An 18,755-nucleotide genomic window follows, 5' to 3' on the forward strand; every position below is an offset into this window, starting at 1 on the left:
TCGAAGTCTAGCCGTTATACCAAGAGAATATATACTCTCTTCATTATTTTTTCTTAGATGTTTGAAAATGCGATGGTGGGTGGCGTAACATGGTGGAACTCCTTCATGATGCACAAAGGGTAAGAAAAAAAGACTTTGCTGTTCCACAAAATAAAATATATATTTGCGACTGGTTTCGATACGGCGTATCATCATCTGGCCTGGCATCCTTCGATGAGAAGGGTGCCAAGTCAGGCATCGGAAGATGATGATACGCCGTATCGAAACCGGTCGCAAATATATATATTTTATATTGTGGAACGGCAGTCTTTTTTCTTACCCTTTGTGCATTAGATGTTTGCCTTATATACACTGGACTTGTTTCAATATTTGAGATTGATTGAAATGTTCCATCGTAATACAATGCAATCGTACTCAGAATTATTGTAACTCTTGCTTTGTACATTTTCTGTCATCACCGCATGTATGTCAAGGTCATTTATCGACAGTGCTCAGCGACCTTATTGCGGGGTCGACATTGGCAGCATCGGAGAAACTTATCAATATATTGATCGCCATCCTAGACGCCGTATTTTACCGTACGTAAATCTAGCGCGACCTAATAATTTCGCATATTTATTATATTGGCGGGTAAAGCTATTTACTGACCCCATTAGATGTGCGTTGCATTTTTAAGTTTGATTTAAGAGGACTCAACACTCGTTCGATCGGTATTTATTTCAGACGCACTGTGTGTCTAACACTAACATCACGAAGTTTCTAGGTTCTCTTCTGCCTGTATCTAGGAGCAGATTTAGGGGAGGGGAATCGCAGGGGTCATGACCCCACCCCCCAATTGTATCAAAAAAATTTAATTTTTATTAGTTTAATAGTTTCTGTATCCTTGTAAAGGAGTAAAGGAAGTGCATATTTAAATGCATGGCTACAAGTCCCAAACGTGAGAGAAGTTTGAGTGGTATTTATCGTAGTTCGTAGCACTTCCTACTGTAAAAACGCCCCTCTCTCCCGGGAGATCTACCATACTCCCCTCACCCCGGTTATGACCTACCCGACCCCCAAATTTGATGCTGAATCCGCCCATATATATCTCAAATTTGATAAGTTAACCGAAGTATTCACTCAGATTTAAAAAGATTATATTTGTAGTCACGAATATTACAAAAGAGGATCCTCAAGTCGCCCTCTAAATGTGTTGTCATATGACGCGCATTTAAATAAAAGTCGCCACTCGCGTCGCTGACGGAAAAGCTGATCGGAATTTAACGGTATTAAGGTATAGTTAGAGGTTTTAACCGAAATTCAAATACAGGATTAAGTGAAATATGAAATTCATAACTTTTTAATGTTACTTCTCGCAATTGAAAACATTTTGCAAAATATTGGAGAAAAGTGGATCGCATTGCACTCATCACCGCGACGCGGACATTTTTGAAAAGCGATTAAAATGCGACCGAAGTGGCAACAGATATCTGCCTGCAGTGGCGTAGCCAGGAATTTCGTTCAGTGGAAGGGGGTCCAAAAGCAGGGGGGAAAGTTTTCGAAAAACAGGGTACTAAGTAGCGGGTTTTAACACTTTTCATAATCGAAAAAACTTCATTTGTGAAATAAATATTTGGTAAATTCATGATTTTAAATATTTTTTTTCTTTTATGAAGGAAAATAATTGTGCTTTTACGTATCGGGGGCGTTCCGGACTCCCCGAAACCCCCCCCCCCCCCCCCCCCCCCCCCCCCGCGGCTACGACTCTGAACTTATGAAGCATTGCGGGTTACAAATTCCCCCTTGAGCCTTTATTACTTTATTTTATGTGTATTATATACTTTATTTTAATAAATACTCGTACAAAATTACTGTATTTGAGTCTCAAAAATTACGTTTTCAACATCAAAAATCCCAAAATTTTACGAACCCCCCTTTGCCCTGAGATGTTATCCATACACCCCGGAAGGGCCCTGAAATCTCCGGGAAACCCCCCCCCCCCCCCCCCCCCCCCCCACCATTTCAAAATTCTGGCTGCGATATTGCACAAGTTCGACTGTAATTGGCGAGATTTGGTGGAGAAACATAATGAATCGAAATTTAAAAAAAATGGCTCTTGAGTATTTATGTAGCTTTTCGACGCGTCGTAACCTTTGAAAATAAAAAGGAGCGGACCGTCCTTAAAAAAAAATTACTTCGTGTCTAGCTTTTCTCGCGTTGTCGATGACCATCACTGTTTTCGAGCGACATGCCTTGCTCTGTCCTGAACATTGCACTAGTTGCCCCTCCTTCTTCGCTCCGTTTTGTATTCCGACAGCCAATAGCAAGACGCTCCACGCATTCCTCCCGCCCTATTCATAGACATAGGTCGCCGACGGTGCGATGGGTCGAGGTGTGGCTTTGGGAAGTGCAGGGGGTACTTTACTTTAAATTTGGGCGGCATCGGGATAGGGGGCGCTAGTCGCGAGCGGCATGTATTCCAGAGTCATCTCTTGAGCAAACGCGTCTAACCTTAGCCGTGAATCGGGAATTTCACGAAGGTTTGTGTAAGAAGCTATATACATAAATGTCATTTTCATTCAATTTCCGACGCATTCTTTTCTTTACTTTTGCTTCGATAACGGTCAAAAAATAGGCTTCGTGTATGAACCCAGTAAATTTATTTTTTCTTAATTTTCAGCGTATGTTTTTTTACTTGCACTTCGAGTGACGGTAAAAAAATAGGCATTCTATTCTTAATTAAAAAATTTGAATCATTGATTTAATTAAGAAATTTTTTAATGTACCTATGTAAAAATTCGCAAGTCTAAGCGAGCTCTTAAGGTGCACATGCCTAAGATGAGTATGAATTGATTCTAGAATGGACCAATTCCACTCCATCTCGCTAGAATCTTCGGATTTTCTGCATGACTAGAATGCTAGGATTTTTTTTTTTTTTTAAGGCTCTCTGTACTGTAAGAAAAGTAAGGTCACAGCCAGAAAACAATTTTGGAGGAGGTCATTTGGATAAGAGCACTCTTGACGCCGTTTCTCTAAAATATTTCGGGGGGATGGTTTTTCAGCCCCTTGACCACCTCCACTCCTTGTTACGGCCTTGAATAATTTTATCTTTGGCTTGTTCGTCGCTGGACCATATTTTGAATTGTTTTCAAATGAATGCTGTAAATTAAGTCAATTAATGTTAGTTTCTTGAAAATAACACCAAAGTTAGCTCAAATAGCTTGTAAAAGTGCTAACTTAAAAATGGAAGGATTGAGTTACCTACCATACTTTGAGTTGCGTACACTTAATGCTATTAGTTCACCGTAGGTTTTTCTCTTCGACCACAATGTATATTGCCTACTTGTCTACAGTGGCAAAATATTTTTTTATAACATTTATGAAAAGTATTTCATTTGAATTGTGCAGTCAAGGATCTACCTCCTTAAGCCCATTCATGGAAAGTGTTGCACGAAATGAGCGTGGTCCTTAACTGTAGTGAATCCAGGTATGGGCGTACCCAGTGAAGGTTGGGGAGGAGGGGCAACTAGAAGCGAAAATAAATTTAGTCTAAAACAAAAGCTCCGAACAAATTTTCTTTTGAAGAAAAATGATATCAGTATAAGGCATGGAACTAAAATAAAAATCATTATTTTTTTCAAGCAAATAATTATAAAAACTAATAAATTGCTGTCATGATTTCCTTAAAATTTTGGTTTCATTAACCTTTTCTGTGCAAAAAAGATAAAACTTGAATGACCACTGCTACTGTTTTGCCCCCCCCCTCGGTTTGATTCTGGGTACACCCATGAACTCAGCGGGAGGGGAGGTAGAAATTCCCTTTCTTCAAATCCTAGTTAAAAGTTTCTTGTGGAAATAATGACTGAATGTGTTTGAAATCAAGAGTCATTAATATTTTGACGTGACGCATGTAATGCCGCGTAGAGGCCGTCCTTTTTGTTGAAAGGAGCGCAATCATGTTCAACTTCTCCCATTATACAAACAAGGAAGAATGGAAACTTACCTATTTTGATAGTGCATGTAAGTGAACAGCTTCTGAATGAGCATAGCCCAATTTTTGCTCAAAACGGCTGATTTACCATTTGATTCTCATATTAGAATTTGCTGCCCTAATTATAATTGCTCTCCAAAGAGCTACCACATGCTCGCCTTTTACTTTTCGAGGTCTTTTAACCCTCTTGTTCTCTCGCTAATAAGGTTCAGACCCTATATGTTAAAAGCTGTGCCTCATTTATTCTCAAATAATGTGCATTTATTATCTGCTTTTTTTGTACTCTTTACATATTTACTCATCTAAAAAATCACGTCCTTGGCTAATGAAATGCATTCTGATTCATGTTTTAAGTGTGCTTCTTGAATCATTACCTAAGCTAGATTCATTCTTAAATCCTTAAGCCTCATTTTTATGTTGAAGTAACTCGTAGTGAAGACACATTGTTAGACCTTTAGATGTCTGCATAGTTTAAAATCGTGTGTTTGTGCCATGTTACCTAATATTAATTGAAGCCTGTACAAATTGGTCATGTTTAATAGTATGATAAACTACATAATCATGAGTAGTTCTTTGTGTGAACGATCCATACTCAACCCAATTCCAATGGAAATCGAATTACATTTCACTGGTTTGTCATTAATATCACGGGTCACCAAAGTTTTAGCACGAAGAATTAAATTTTTCTTTGTCATTTAATCGAAATATGTGTTTTTCATGTATGGGTCTCATGTTCTGGCTAACCATTCTGGCTTGCAGTAGAAATAATTGCATGCACATGAGTGTTTGAATATTTGTCATCTTTTTTTATTTAATTTAATGACAACTACTCATGATATCAAGGCTTAGAGCAATACATAATCCTACTCAACATTAGCAAGTGATCTTGACTGTGATCGTCAACCCGAGAAAGGTGATTATCGATGAAATGTATGACATTTGTTATCTTTAATTGGCAAGAGTCAGGGTGGTATACCAGCAGTGGTTGTAATTTTGTGTGAGAAATCAGTGGCAAAATCATTGAAGGAAATTTTTCAAGGGTTGACTTAAGGACTTAAAAAGCAGGGAAAATAACTTGCAAATGTGCCTAAATTTTACTTAATTTTCTTGAATTTATTAGCAGAGAAATTCACTGTCAATCAAGACGACTTCCTTCCCCAACCGGCCACCACTGGCAATGTGGGGCCTGTGGGTTGCTTATCACCCTTGATACAATGTGTGCAACCTGCAAAAATATTTATTAGTTAATTAGAATATTTATGTTTGCTATAATTATTGGCTTAATTGAAAAATTTTAAAGACAGTACAATCCTAATGATAATTGAAGTTTGACCAAACAAATATTTTCTAAACTGATTTTTTGATCAACTTGGCAGCTATAGAGAGGGGAATAGGTGGTACTCCACATGGTGCTACACTAAAAGTGGAATATAGTTTACATTCATGGAAGGAAAATGTAGTCTTTACTTACCCTTCTCTAGGACTTTAAGCCTAGCTCTTGGAGCAGTAACACTTATTTTCCTCCCCATAGATAATTGCCACGTCAATCAAAAAGCTAGTTTCTGTAATATTAATTTTTTCCAACTTTAATTGGATTTTAGGTTTTCGTGTCTTCCGACCTTTTTATTTAGTTCATTTATTATTCAATGATGGCAATTTATTATTGAAATAATAGTTATTGCATCCATTATAGCCGTAAAATTGTATGTAGGCCACAGGTCTGAAAATATCATTGACTACTCTTGAAGCACTTCATTGCCATTAGCATTACTTTGCATTTTCATTGAACCACCATGTTTATATTTGTTGCATGATTCTAAAATTTTTGTGCTGGTCAATATGAGGAACAGGTATTGAAGCTTTTATAATGTTATTACAATGTGTATGCTTTCATGTTGATTTTGCAGTCTATCTTCAAGCCGGCACCATTTGATGATGAAGCTGATGCTCGTTTGGAGAGGGAGCGCTGTGATTACTCAGTGAGAATAACTTATGAAGAAGCATGTAATGGTGCAGGTAATTTGCACTTGTACATTTAATTTTGACCTATCTTTTGTGTTAGAATTTCAGTTTTCTTGACTTATTATTTGCTAATTTTTTTCTCGGGAATTTGTTTCATGAATTACTGGTTGTAAAATACTCATTTTACCTACTATTTTAAAAATTTCTTGGTTGAAGATTATTTTTTGCTTCTTTTGACAATGTTGAAGATCCTTTTGGGTAATATTGCATCCTGTCCATTATGAACTACAATATGTCTCATCTAGAATTTCTCATTATGAAGCTAATGGAGGGAGAAATGAACATAAATGGATTTAAGAATGAACTTAATGCAGAAATAAACTTATGTATGTAAGTGTTTTTGTTGACTCATATTTTATTGAATATACCTTGTTATTTCTTCTCAAAGTACCCTCAGTTAAATCCTATTTGTGTTCTCTCTCTCTCTCCTGAATATCTCCTTCAGGGAAAAACTTTTATTGCATTACTCCAACTTACTTTCCTATGATAAATATTCTAACAGCTTTGAGTTATTATAATATCCACACTATTGTTTTTTATGTGTATTTTAATATTTATTTTCCTTGGTTCCTTAATTAATTAATGATAGAAAAATCATTGTTTATTGCTAATTGTCTTTATTTGAGGTGTACTTTTTTATGTTAGTTGTCTCATTTCTTTTTGTCATGTCATTTTTAAGCTACTCGTCCAGTTCGTGTTTATGCAGATGGCATCTATGACCTTTTCCACCAAGGGCATGCAAGACAGTTGATGCAAGCCAAAAATGTCTTCCCTAATGTGTACCTAATTGTTGGAGGTAAGAGGAATCTTTCATAATATTTCCATGTATATAGATATTGAAGGTTCCACCATGACTATAAGATTCATAAGAAATGCATAATTCGTATTTTTTTATTTGTTCAAAGAAATCGTTTAGTGTGTGAAATACTCAAAAGCTTAGCATGAAAAGAAGCTTGAATTTCATTGGTATTATTAAGTGGGCAAACTTTTCAATTCAACGAGAGTTGGATCCAGTCATTAATTTTTTTGGGAGATACTCAATGGAGTATTGTCGGTATACCACTGCCATTTTTTTCAAGGTCTCATCGGTTGTGAAATTCAAACCACAGTGACAATGCCGGAAGTACAAGAATATTATGTCTATAGTAATTCAAAATATGTAGATTATTCTTGTTATTTTGGTTCTTCATGAAAAAATATCGTACCTATGTAGATGTGTTGATGGTGAGACCAAAGTTTGGTACCTCTTTTGCGAACTCGATGTAATGATAATGGTCAGATGTGATTCATGTATTGTACAAAGCATCGTTTGTAGTCTTAGACATATTTTTCACTCTTGACTGTGGGTATGGTTGAGCCTCTCGATATTTTTTTAATGGAGGATGATTATGCCCGGTAGTTGATTATTAGAGTTTTCGATGGAGGTGTGTTGTTTGAAAACTGCAGTAAATTTTTATTTTGCTTCCAGTGTGCAGTGGTGCTCTGACGCACAGCAAGAAGGGACGCACAGTGATGACTGATGATGAGAGGTATGAGGCTGTGCGCCATTGTAGGTACGTGGATGAAGTGGTCCGAGATGCTCCATGGTCTCTGGATGACGAATTCCTCAACAAGCATAAAGTGAGTTTGATCTCCCGTGTCAATGTCTTAGTATGTGCAATGTTTAACGTGCAGTATTTGTTCACTGAAAATATTTAGTTTTTATTCTGCTGGGTTTGGGTTCTCAAGGATTCAGCATATGTTGAATCAATCAGGTCATGCCTTATGGTAGTGAAAATTTTTTTTGGCCAGTTGAGGCTGTTCAAAATTACTAGAAGGAAAATTAAGTAGTAACTTCCTTATTAGCCTCAAACAATCTCTCTTTATTTAGTTAAATCAAGGAATTGGGAAAAGAAGATGATAAACCTTATTTATTTATTTAATCAAAGAGACATTTAAAATGCGTAGGACAAGTCAGTACGTATAATAAATTGGGATCACAACATCAATTCATCCACAGAGTAAAACAATTTATTTTGCAAAAACACTTTCAATTTTTCAACTTTTCAATTTTTTTGCAAAATTCCTATAGCAATCAATCCTTTTCAATTCTGAAGGCAATTTATTAAACAGTTTACGACCAGTTCATATAGGTCCAAGAGCAGCACCCTTGGTCCTTACAAAACACCTATGGAAGTCATCATGGGTTCTTGTGCCATAATTGTGGATATGAGAATTTTTCACCAGCACATCACCAATCTGCTTCACATATATAACGGAGTAAAAAATGAACAATTGTGTACATGTATTTGTGGTCTTGCCCATTTTTAACACCCCTTGTTGTATTCATTGTTACCTGGTGATTCTTTTATCTTCATCACTAACTGCTTTGGATTGCTGATTAATCGTGCAAGTTTAAAAGAGTCTTGAGTCTGTAGACTTCTTATTTATCATATCTTAGTGCAGCATATAGTTTCTTTTTAGAATGATATGTCTTAACTTAATGATTGTCTCCCTTCAAGTTTCAAGGACTGCAAGTTGTATTAAATATACCCCCTTGGTTTCGTTTTATAGATTGATTTTGTTGCCCACGATGAGGAGCCTTACACCACTGGATCTGGAGTGGACGTCTATGCCCCACTCAAAGCTCGTGGAATGTTTGTAGCCACACAACGTACAGAGGGTGTCTCTACATCTGATATTGTGGCCCGAATCGTTCGCGATTATGATGTATATGTACGTCGCAACTTAGCAAGAGGATACAGTGCCAAGGAATTGAATGTTTCCTTCTTGAATGTTAGTAACTTATTTAGTTTATTATGAGACTGCATCTTTGTAAAAAGATGGCTGATTTTTATGAGATTCATGCTTAACTTTGATTGTAGAATGGTCACCAGTGGAAGCATAGACCAACATAAGTTTATCTCAAAGTTTGCTGGTTTGGGTGTCAAACCTATTAGATGGACTACTTGTCTGAATTCTTCCATTGTAAATTCTTCTTTTTGTTCTCACTAATCTTTTTTAAGCTTTTGATACAATAAATCTAGTGCCATTTTTTTAAATTCGCACCTGTTCAGTAGGGTATTACTAGGAGATGGCTTTGCTGGATGAAGTTCAATCTTGAGGGTTGTTTGCTAGATGGTAGTTACCTAAATACTCTGAAATTTTGTATTCCTATTTTGTAAATTAGATCATGATTAAAAAATCATTGCAATAAAAAGAAATTTATCCTTTTATGACTTAATCAACTCTTCTATGCTTCTGGTGCACCACCAAATTCATGATATTACAGCCATAATTTTGAGTCAAACAATCTACTACAATGAGTTCCTGACACAGGCAATTAATATGGAAAATTTTTCAATTTTTTTGGGGTACTTGTCTTGACTCACATCATAGTTAATGCTGCGAAATGCTGAGTGGTGTTATAATTGAGCCTTATTGCATAAATTAAACCCCTTGAAAGCCATGCATTGATTAGTGATTCAGTCAATATATGCTTGATGGTTTTACCAGCCATTGGCTGGTTAGTTACCTCTCGCGCTGGGCCTGAAAGACTTCCTTCTTTCATTTTCTTATTCATAAAAATTAATTTCAAATGTTTATCCCATAAGTTAACAAAAAAATCATGTGGCCTGCAGAAATGTTACTTACCCTCCAAGTCCAAATATAAAATCACTTATTTTGACTCTTCAGATTTAAAATTACTTATGGAGAGAGTGATTTGCTTATATCTGGTGTCTTAATGTTTAATTTATAAAAATATCACTTGCAAATACTGGTGTTTATATGCTGATATCCTAAAAAGCTGGGCAGTTGCAGCCCTCAGGCATAAAGGTTGCCGAGCCTTGCTCCATCACAATCTCTATCTAATATCCTCTTATCTGCTTGCAGGAAAAGAAGTTCAGGTTACAAAATAAAATGGATGAGCTAAAAGAGCAAGGAAAGAAAGTGATAGAAAATTTGGATGAAAAAAGAGTAGATATGATTCAGAAATGGGAGGAGAAATCCAGAGATTTCATCGATACTTTCTTACTTCTCTTCGGGCGAGAAGGACGACTGGTAAGTCAATAATGGTGTGAGTTTTGTAAATTTTTCATTGGTTTCCACAGGTATATCAGTTCATATTGTAAGTGTGAATCCTGGCCTATAACGCTAAATACTTATCTTTAGGGACTAATCTGTGTATTAATGTATCTTGTCTATATACAAGATGAAAATATTGTATGATTGAGAATCCATACTCTGAATGAGGAAGCACCTTAAATTATAGGTTATGAGATACAAAGTTATCACGGGTAGCAATGAAAGTGAATTGTTCTCAAAACTGGGTTGGTTCTTCTAGAATCGGGAATCGAGGAATTTTCTCCAACTGCTATAAATTATTTGGTCTTTTATTCTAGAACTAGCTGTTGAAACAAGTAGAACGAAATAAATTTTGTAAAATTGTACCAATTTTTGAAAATTATTTTTAATATCAATTCTCTTGAGTATTTCCTTCATCCCGCTTCCTAATATGAACAGTAATGCTGGCAGATTCCACTGGGAATGGAAGTATGGAAATAAATCTAAGGTGGAGTCCATAAATTGTGTGAGGCGATTGTGGCGATTTTTGGAATTTTTTCATCTCCTCCCCCCTTAGTGTGATATCGTGAGATTTGGGTCGACCCCCTCCCTCTAATCTCACGTGAGTTTGTTCAAAATGCATATTTTCAGCGTAAATACGTTAATCTATGCTTCATTGCATTGGATGTGTTAGAAAAAACAATTTGTTTAATTATTTTATTTAAGATTAGATAAGACTAGTAGTTAAGATTACTGAAATCATAGTTTAAAATGACATTTTACGCTGTTTCTTGCGGAAAAAATTTATGTGACACTTGCCAGGACTCTCCCCCACCACGTTAGATTGCATGAGAATCAACTTGACCCCCTCTTAACGCCTCAATTAATTTATGGATTCACTAAGGTACATTTTAGCCCATTTTTGATTTGACTGCATAGCTGCTGGAAGAGGAAATCTATTCCATTCTACTGATTTCAACAGATAGTTGTTGAATAGGGGATGAAATCATATGTAGCTGTTGGAGAAACTTCTTCTTGAAGAACCAACCTAGTCTAGATAGGAATTTCATTCTTCACTGTAATAGCTTAATGTCTGACTCATTGTTGATCAGGGTTATAATAATTAAATATTTTTTCTAATAACTTAATAACTGCACATTAGTTTACAACCAAAGAAAAATTGAAGAAATAGTTGAGGAAATCAGTGAAATGGAATCAGGTTCTCGGAAATAAACTTTTTAAATTATTTTTAATCAAATCATGTGCTTCTTGAAGTCGAATAAATGCAGGATTGCTTTCTCATGAAAAATAAGCCATAACTATAGGGTTGATCCTTTTTTAATTTATTTTTGCTCTCCACATCGTAAAATGTATGTTTCTACCTCCTCAGTCTCACATTTGGAATGAAAGCAAAGGAAGGATTATGCAAGCTTTGTCTCCCCCTGGCAGCCCCCATCATAACCATGATGACGGCAGTTCATCTGCTACCGGGTATGATGACTTGGATGATTCTGCAAGGTAATTCAATACATCTGATTGATTGATTTTAATGGGGCTGTCTAATTTGTATGGGAATGTAAGGCTTTGGAAACTCAGTGTTTCCGATTACTAACCTTTTTAATTTGTTTCAAGTGGCTTTGCATGAATTGTTAATTTCAATTAACATTAACTTGTGAATGGAATTTTAATTGCATGGAGAAATTCGTGCATTATAGTATGTCTTTGAATTTTAATTGAAATTGGTATTTCTTTTGATCCTGTATAACTTTGGAATAACCATTGTTGACTTCAGTTTTATCTCCATTTATCACGTAATTTTTTGACTAAATTGGTAATGAAACTTTAAGTGTCTCTAAGCATAGGATGAAAAATAGCTTTGGGAGTTGAAAATTTGAATGAGTTCTCTATTTAAATATGATAATTCTATGTATTCTAATAATGAATACCTCAAGATTATGAAATCTTTCTGGCTTTTGCTTATTATTATTCCATATTTAGGTATGGACAGAACCAATTCCAATGTAAACTATTGGCCGATTTTTGTGGTTTAGGTGGAATTGGTATGATAGAATTAAAACGATAGAAAATCCATAACCATTGCCTGTAGTGCTTACATTTTAACTGAACTTATGGCCAGCAAGGTGTCAAATATTACCTCACGAGTCCTCTGCTACTAAAAATACTCCTTCAAATCCTGGAAAATGTACAATATTTGACAACTTGAAATTGCACTTTTCCAGCTTCTGTTTATATCTTTTGTTTGTATTACATGTAGAATGAAATATTATCGTGTCGGCAATGGTATCAGTTTCTGTAATGGTATGCATTGGTATCAAAAAGTCTCGTATTAGTCCATTCCTATCCATGACTCAACCATTAACTAGACTTGTTGGACATCCTTATCATCTCTTTCGTTATTTATATATTTTTAAAAATTCATGCCATCTTAACACTTCTTGTATTTTGCTATGTATTTTAATTTGAATTCTTTTAAATAAATTTTTTAATATTTCTTTCAAGTCAGGCATTAAGCTCAAAACACATTAAGCCAGAACTTAAAAAAAATGAAGAAAAAAATATAGATCAGATCTAACTAATAGATCAGATCTAAATAACTTTCCTATGAGCGATCATTTAAGTTTCCAGAAGGTGCACTATGGAAAAGTGGCCAAACACTATAACTCCTCATTCACTTGAAATTTTTTCGTAATAATTGTTAAAAGTGCAATTTTACAAATTGTCAAAATAATATGGTGTTCTTTTTTGGAATTCGGAAATTTTGACTGGCAATACATGCCTGGCTTCAATTCCCGTTCAGTTAGAAGTAGCCCAAGGCAGTGACGTAGGGAGAGGGGAGGTGCAATGGGTCCAGACCCCTTATTTCCCTCCCCCCCAAAGTATAAAAAAATTACTTTCCTTCCATAAAAGAAAACAAAATATCGAAAAATCATGAATTTACAAAAGACTTCTTTGAAAAATTAAGTTTTTTTCGATTATGAAAAGTCTTAAAATTAGTTCAAAACCCTCTGCTTTGTACCCTGTTGTTAAAAAATTTTCCCCCCCTGGTTTTGGACCCCCCCTTTGAACGAAATTCCTGACTACCCCACTTGCCCAAGGAATTTTAAGTAGGAAAACATGAATACTGACGTATAACCTCAAAGAGCACCTGAGATTTTCCTGACTCTTTGTACTTTTATCAAGTTCATGGTCAGGAGGCAGAGCTTCCTGGAATTGACGTATGCATTTTCACTTTCTTTAATGCATTTGTCTGGTCTAATTATTTTTTATAGACCCCCACCGATGAAATTGAAGAGATTTCATGATACACATATGATGATGACTTTCATGTGCCTACTCCTTCCTCCAAATTGACCTTTTTATTAGATATTTGCTCCATTTAATACTACTTGCAATTCCTATTTCAACACGGTCTTTCAAATCGATTCCAAATACTCATCCGTTTCTCTCTCCTGCATGTCAACAATACCTTCTCCCCTAACAGCTTTTACTCGGTCTACGATTTTGCCGATTACCTCTTCAGCTGATGGAAACCCAAGGAAATTGTTCTCATCTTTGGACAAAGGCTTTTCCAGCAAGCGTTCAAGGTAGATTCATTCACTTCAATCCATAAACCCACTGTAATTTCACTCGAATCTGTAAGAGTAAATTAATGCCAGAAATCAGGGCTCGAACTCTAGGATTTTTGTATCTTCTTACTCGTACAACTGTCTCTTGAAAAGTCTCTTTTAAATTTTTCGTCACCAAGTAGTTTTGGGATGTACAGTTTATTTGAAGAGAGAAAGGATAACTCAATCAGGGTGGCAGATAAAGAAAATTTTAAAAAGAGGTTATTTCAAAACGCGAAAATCATGTAGGTATTAAAAGTTTCTCTTTCTGCAAGAGAGTCAGAATATTAGATTGATGTCTTTAAGTTCCTATTTATTAATTGAGAGATATTTAAGTTGTGAAACTTCAATGCAATCTATTGTAATAATGTATTTTTCACTTGTTATTGAATAACCAAACATTTAAGTGTCTACAAATTCAAGCCTTGGCGGGTTCATTGGCGTGATAGGCCAACCTTTGTATCCATCCCTGACTTTGTGATTTTACAATTGTTCATTAAGTTATGGAGTAACTACTTTTTAGTGTGCATCATGAATGTCCGTAGGACCTTTATATATTGTGTCATTTCTGTAGGTTGGTTTTTAAATGGGAGAGGATAAAGCTCACCCCAAACTAAGCCATCGGCCATGTGATGTTCTACGTACAGGTTAGGGAGGCTCAATTATATCCCATTGTATTTCTGTTTAATAATGTAATCCCATTCATTTTGTGGTGGGGGTGTATGTGGAAGTCATTTTAAGTATGGTATCAATCTATAACCCTGGGTTCTAATCCGTGGTCCCCTCAGAATCTTCTTTTGAGAGTAGGCCATCACCAATGCAGGATTTCTCTTCATATTTCCACTCTTCCTTTTCCTCAAAGGTGCAAACAGCCTCAGCTGTTGGGTGCCAGGTTCATATAACAAACCATTTACCTTACTTTCAATATCAGCACATGCACTGTCCTTTCTCCTATTCACCCTACTTCATTGGACTCGGATATGAATTCTAGAGGCATAAAAACAACTATTTGTGTCTTATTTTCATGAAGATATGTTTTGCAATTTAAATTGCTTTCCACTGGTTATTATCTTATTGTTAGTGTTTTTATGTGACAACACATCCTTAAAAGGCTACACACTTTTTAGCCTTTTGTTAATGAATTAATTTTTCTTCTATGTTCCCTCATCACCCATCGACAAAAATTCATCTTGCTCATCACTGCACATGGTGTCTTCAATTTTCTCTCATAAAATTGAAGTCAACTTGTTTGCTGGTCAGTAGATGTTGATGCCCCCTCAGGAAATAGTGAGGCCAAGGAGGTTGAAGCTGTTGGAGGAAAGACATTGAGGTGCGGCTGTTTACGATGCCCAAAACACTGCTTTGCATTATCTATCTTATTAGTAGTGAAACCCTACATGAGAACACATCATTTACGCTCAACAGATGAGGTTTTCATATCTCTTCATGATGTTTACTTGTTTAAAACTTAATCTATCATCTTTAAATATTCTGAGTTATGAGAGAGGATCATTTTTCAAATTTGTCTGTATCTCAAATTTGAAAATTATGTGAATCTATATCTTTTTGCTTTTCCACCGCATGCAAATTTTTTATTGTTGGTGGTTTGGTTGGTGAAACTACTTTCATCTTCAGGTCTACCTCTGTACACGGTGGAAACCCAAAAAGATGGAAGAGTCATCAATTACTCCACAGATACTTGAGAAGCAATACGAAAATTATACATTTGAGAAAACACTGTGATAAACTGCGTGAAGATATCTCGGAATGGCCACCAGGTGAGAAACTGTATTACTGCCGACGTTTCAATGTCCGACTCGGTCATCAAAACATCGGCAGTAATAGTTTCTCACCTGGTGGCGACCCTGAGAACTCTTCCCGTAGAAAATTCACTGGGAAGGCACTAAATCTTTCCTCTCTCTGTTAAACTTTTCAAATTGGAGATAAAGGAAATATTTAGCTGACTTGGTCTTTTCTATATTACTTGAAAATTTCAAGATGATAAATGAAGTATTAAATGCATAAATTATCATAAAAAAGACTGTTTGAGCAGGCCTGATGCATTCTCCTTAGTGAGAACCCTGCGTAGTGCCAGAATTTATTCATCATTAACTTATTTTATTTCATTTTTGAACTTCAGTTTATGAACTCTAAATTCTTTTAAATGATAGGGCTTGATTTCACTTGTTCAATTACTTTGCACAGCATTGTGAATACTTATTTAGGAGTTTACACCCACTAGAAGAAATTACCAAATTAATTCCTTCCAAAGCTTATAAAATATTTGCTGGTAGCTTGAATTTGATAGAGGCCATAGTCCTCTGTCTATGCCCACCCATATACATAGTTAATATCATGTTACGTAAATGGATGAAGATAATTTTACTGTAAATTTGGATCAGTGTCTTGTGGATACTTGCCTTTTTGGAACAAGGAAATCCTCTGCTGCCATAGCCTAGGAATCTTTTTTTAAATAATTTAGACTTACCAAAGACTTCCATCAAGGAGATTCAAGTTAAAATATTTGGAGAGAGATCACTGAGATTTTGAACTTCTGAAAATATTTTACAAAGCAGTTTTAATGACATTTAATTCATATTACAGTCACTCTTGATGTTGCTATTGCATAGTGCACTGCATTAAATGGATACAATGTCCCAGACCGTAGCTGCCTTGTAAATTTGTGTGTATTGTTATGTAAAATATCATGCTGACAAGGAGGCCTCAGCTAGAAAATTTAAAAAATGTGTTCTGAAGATGTCCTGTTCTTATGGGGCAGGGTTTTTTGAAAGGGGTTCATTTTAGGGGTTTGATGCTACCAATGATGTCAGTGAGAAACAAATTTATTTTTAGTGGCGTTAAGAGTAGATTCCTGCAAGGCAGTAGTTAAAAAATTTTATTAAAGAGGGACACCTAGAAGTACCCTTCAAAACAATATGAAGTTTTGAACCTTCGCCCTGTACTTGCAATGGTCTTGGCCTGTTACTGTGAAGAAAAAATTAAACTGCTTAAATTTACTTAGTGGTCATAGTTTCATGAGAAAAATAAAAGTGGTTTAACCGAAATGATATGTAATTTTTTACTGATTATGTAGTAGTCGTATACATATGCATGCATCCATTTGTTTATTTGCTGCACAGTCATTGGTTTGGCTTTGGTTTTCCATCATAATTTTACGTAGTCACATAGATCCTTAGAATGTATCAAATCATTGGTCTGTGGGTTCACTTCTTGGAATGGTGACATGATGCAATCCAAAATAAACTTCGTTATATTCCACACAGTATGTATTAAGAATTCAACAGTTTTCGACCATTTCATATGCGAGAGGTCCAAAGTGGTAGAGAAGAATCCAGTTTATTTTGTATTGTATCATCTTAGAATGTAGCTGTGTCAAATAGCTGTAATCTTTTGTAATATTTTTCTTGATTATCTGTGAAATGATTAGGATCTCTGATTCGGGTGAAGGAACAAGTGAACTGAATTTAAGACTCGTTTGAGTTGAGCATTAGCATATGTATTATCTTTTATGTAGCAAATTTAATGCAATTTTATATTGACATAGAACTGTGAGGCATATGTTAGTGTTAACTATGCCTTTTAAAAAATTACAACTTTTCTGAATATGGGAACTTAAGGGCATAATTATGTGAGTGCTATAGTTCCTCAGATATTTTTATCAACCGTTTCGTGTCAAATGTCAGTAGTGGCCAACGAGCAATTTCATATGCAAAAGAGCTAACGTTGGCTGTAGCTGACGTGAATTTTTCAACGAAAATGAATGGACACTCGGCAACTCGGCAATTGGCCATGACCCTCCTACTCATTCACAATCCTCCTCACTGTTGAAATCCATTGTGTATTGTCAATGGTTTTTGAAAAGAAACATTTTGTTGCATATTACAATATTTTATATTTTGAAATTTATTCTTTCTGTTTTTATGCGTGTAAGCAGTTTTTGAACGAAATTCAAGAGTTACTATTAATGGACTTTTCATTGAGGTTTGACATTCATTTAAATGGCTGGAACGCTTGAAAAAATGTTAATTCTGATAGAAGTGTAAATTATTAACCATCTATAGCAATATTTTGTTTTAAAATCGCTGATAAAGCAATAAGTTGACCATGGACTCATGCTAAAATAAGATCAGAGGGTCTTGTCCAGTGGCCATGGTAATGGCAGGTCACCCCGTTGAGTTGGGTCCCAAATCATAGGGACAAGAATACCTCGGCCACTCCCCTCCTAAAAACGAGCTCCGTAGTGAGAGGTTTACAATAATCTTCCGGTATTTGTAGCTTGGAAAGATTTTCCTCTCTGGGTGCCATCAGGAAAGGTTTAAGATATCACTCATTTCATGTCAATGTTACCATTAAGTTATTTTTTCATCCTGTTTTATTTGCATCCCAATTTTCCATTTTGTTTAAGTGCCTAAACATTCCTCCTCCCAAGAATTATCTTCAAAATCTTCTGATGTTTCCTCCTCTCTGTTCTGTGGAGCATTTTATTAGTTTCATTGAGTTAATAATTTCTGTTTAAAATTTGTTTTTATCCAAAATGCTTGTGAGTGAGAGAATTTTCTGGTTGAATTTTGGGCCAATGCATTTTGGGTTGGTAAAAAAGCTGACATGGGCTGACTTAGATGATCTTTCTTCATATTGATACATCTAGAATCAAACTCACATTAGCTAGCTTATCTCTCTCTCTCTCTCTGTATATAAATATTGATTTGTCGCCTGTATTCAGGAGAAAATTAAGCAAAGCAACTGCAATATAATTGCCTTCATATTAAAGGCACTACAAACGGAAATATTATGAGGTACCTATTTGTATGCAAACAGCTGGAATATGGTTATTTCTTCTTGTTACCCCTGTGTAATGTCTATATGTCACACATTGTTTGTTAGTTAGTGGATAGTTGAGCGGTAACTAAGCTAATTGAGTGGAAAACCAATTTGAAAGTCCTCTTTAAGTTTCCTTTAATCAGATTTACCTCATAACCTTGAGAGATGAATTAAAAGTGGCATAATCCACATTTGTTTTAAATACCATCCCAAGTTTTTACTTAAAAAATTATCAAGGTGATGAATATTGT

General features: G+C 35.5%; 1 protein-coding gene across 5 annotated transcripts in view; it reads left to right on the plus strand.

The window, feature by feature from the left end:
* LOC124160763 (choline-phosphate cytidylyltransferase A-like) overlaps nt 1-18,755 on the plus strand; it is a 112,293-nt gene that overhangs the window by 91,012 nt on the left and 2,526 nt on the right. For 3 of the 5 annotated variants that reach the window (XM_046536780.1, XM_046536783.1, XM_046536782.1), the window contains 7 exons: nt 5,878-5,986; nt 6,672-6,788; nt 7,461-7,612; nt 8,546-8,767; nt 9,866-10,033; nt 11,427-11,554; nt 14,903-14,992. In XM_046536780.1, coding sequence (XP_046392736.1) covers nt 5,878-5,986; nt 6,672-6,788; nt 7,461-7,612; nt 8,546-8,767; nt 9,866-10,033; nt 11,427-11,554; nt 14,903-14,992 — 986 coding nt within the window. Of the gene's footprint in view, nt 1-5,877; nt 5,987-6,671; nt 6,789-7,460; nt 7,613-8,545; nt 8,768-9,865; nt 10,034-11,426; nt 11,555-13,538; nt 13,642-14,902; nt 14,993-18,755 lie in introns of all 5 variants that reach the window. The other 2 variants (XR_006865233.1, XM_046536781.1) reach the window with 2 other exon arrangements.

Source organism: Ischnura elegans, chromosome 6 (assembly GCF_921293095.1).
Source record: "Ischnura elegans chromosome 6, ioIscEleg1.1, whole genome shotgun sequence".
Classification (NCBI taxonomy): Eukaryota; Metazoa; Arthropoda; class Insecta; order Odonata; family Coenagrionidae; genus Ischnura; species Ischnura elegans.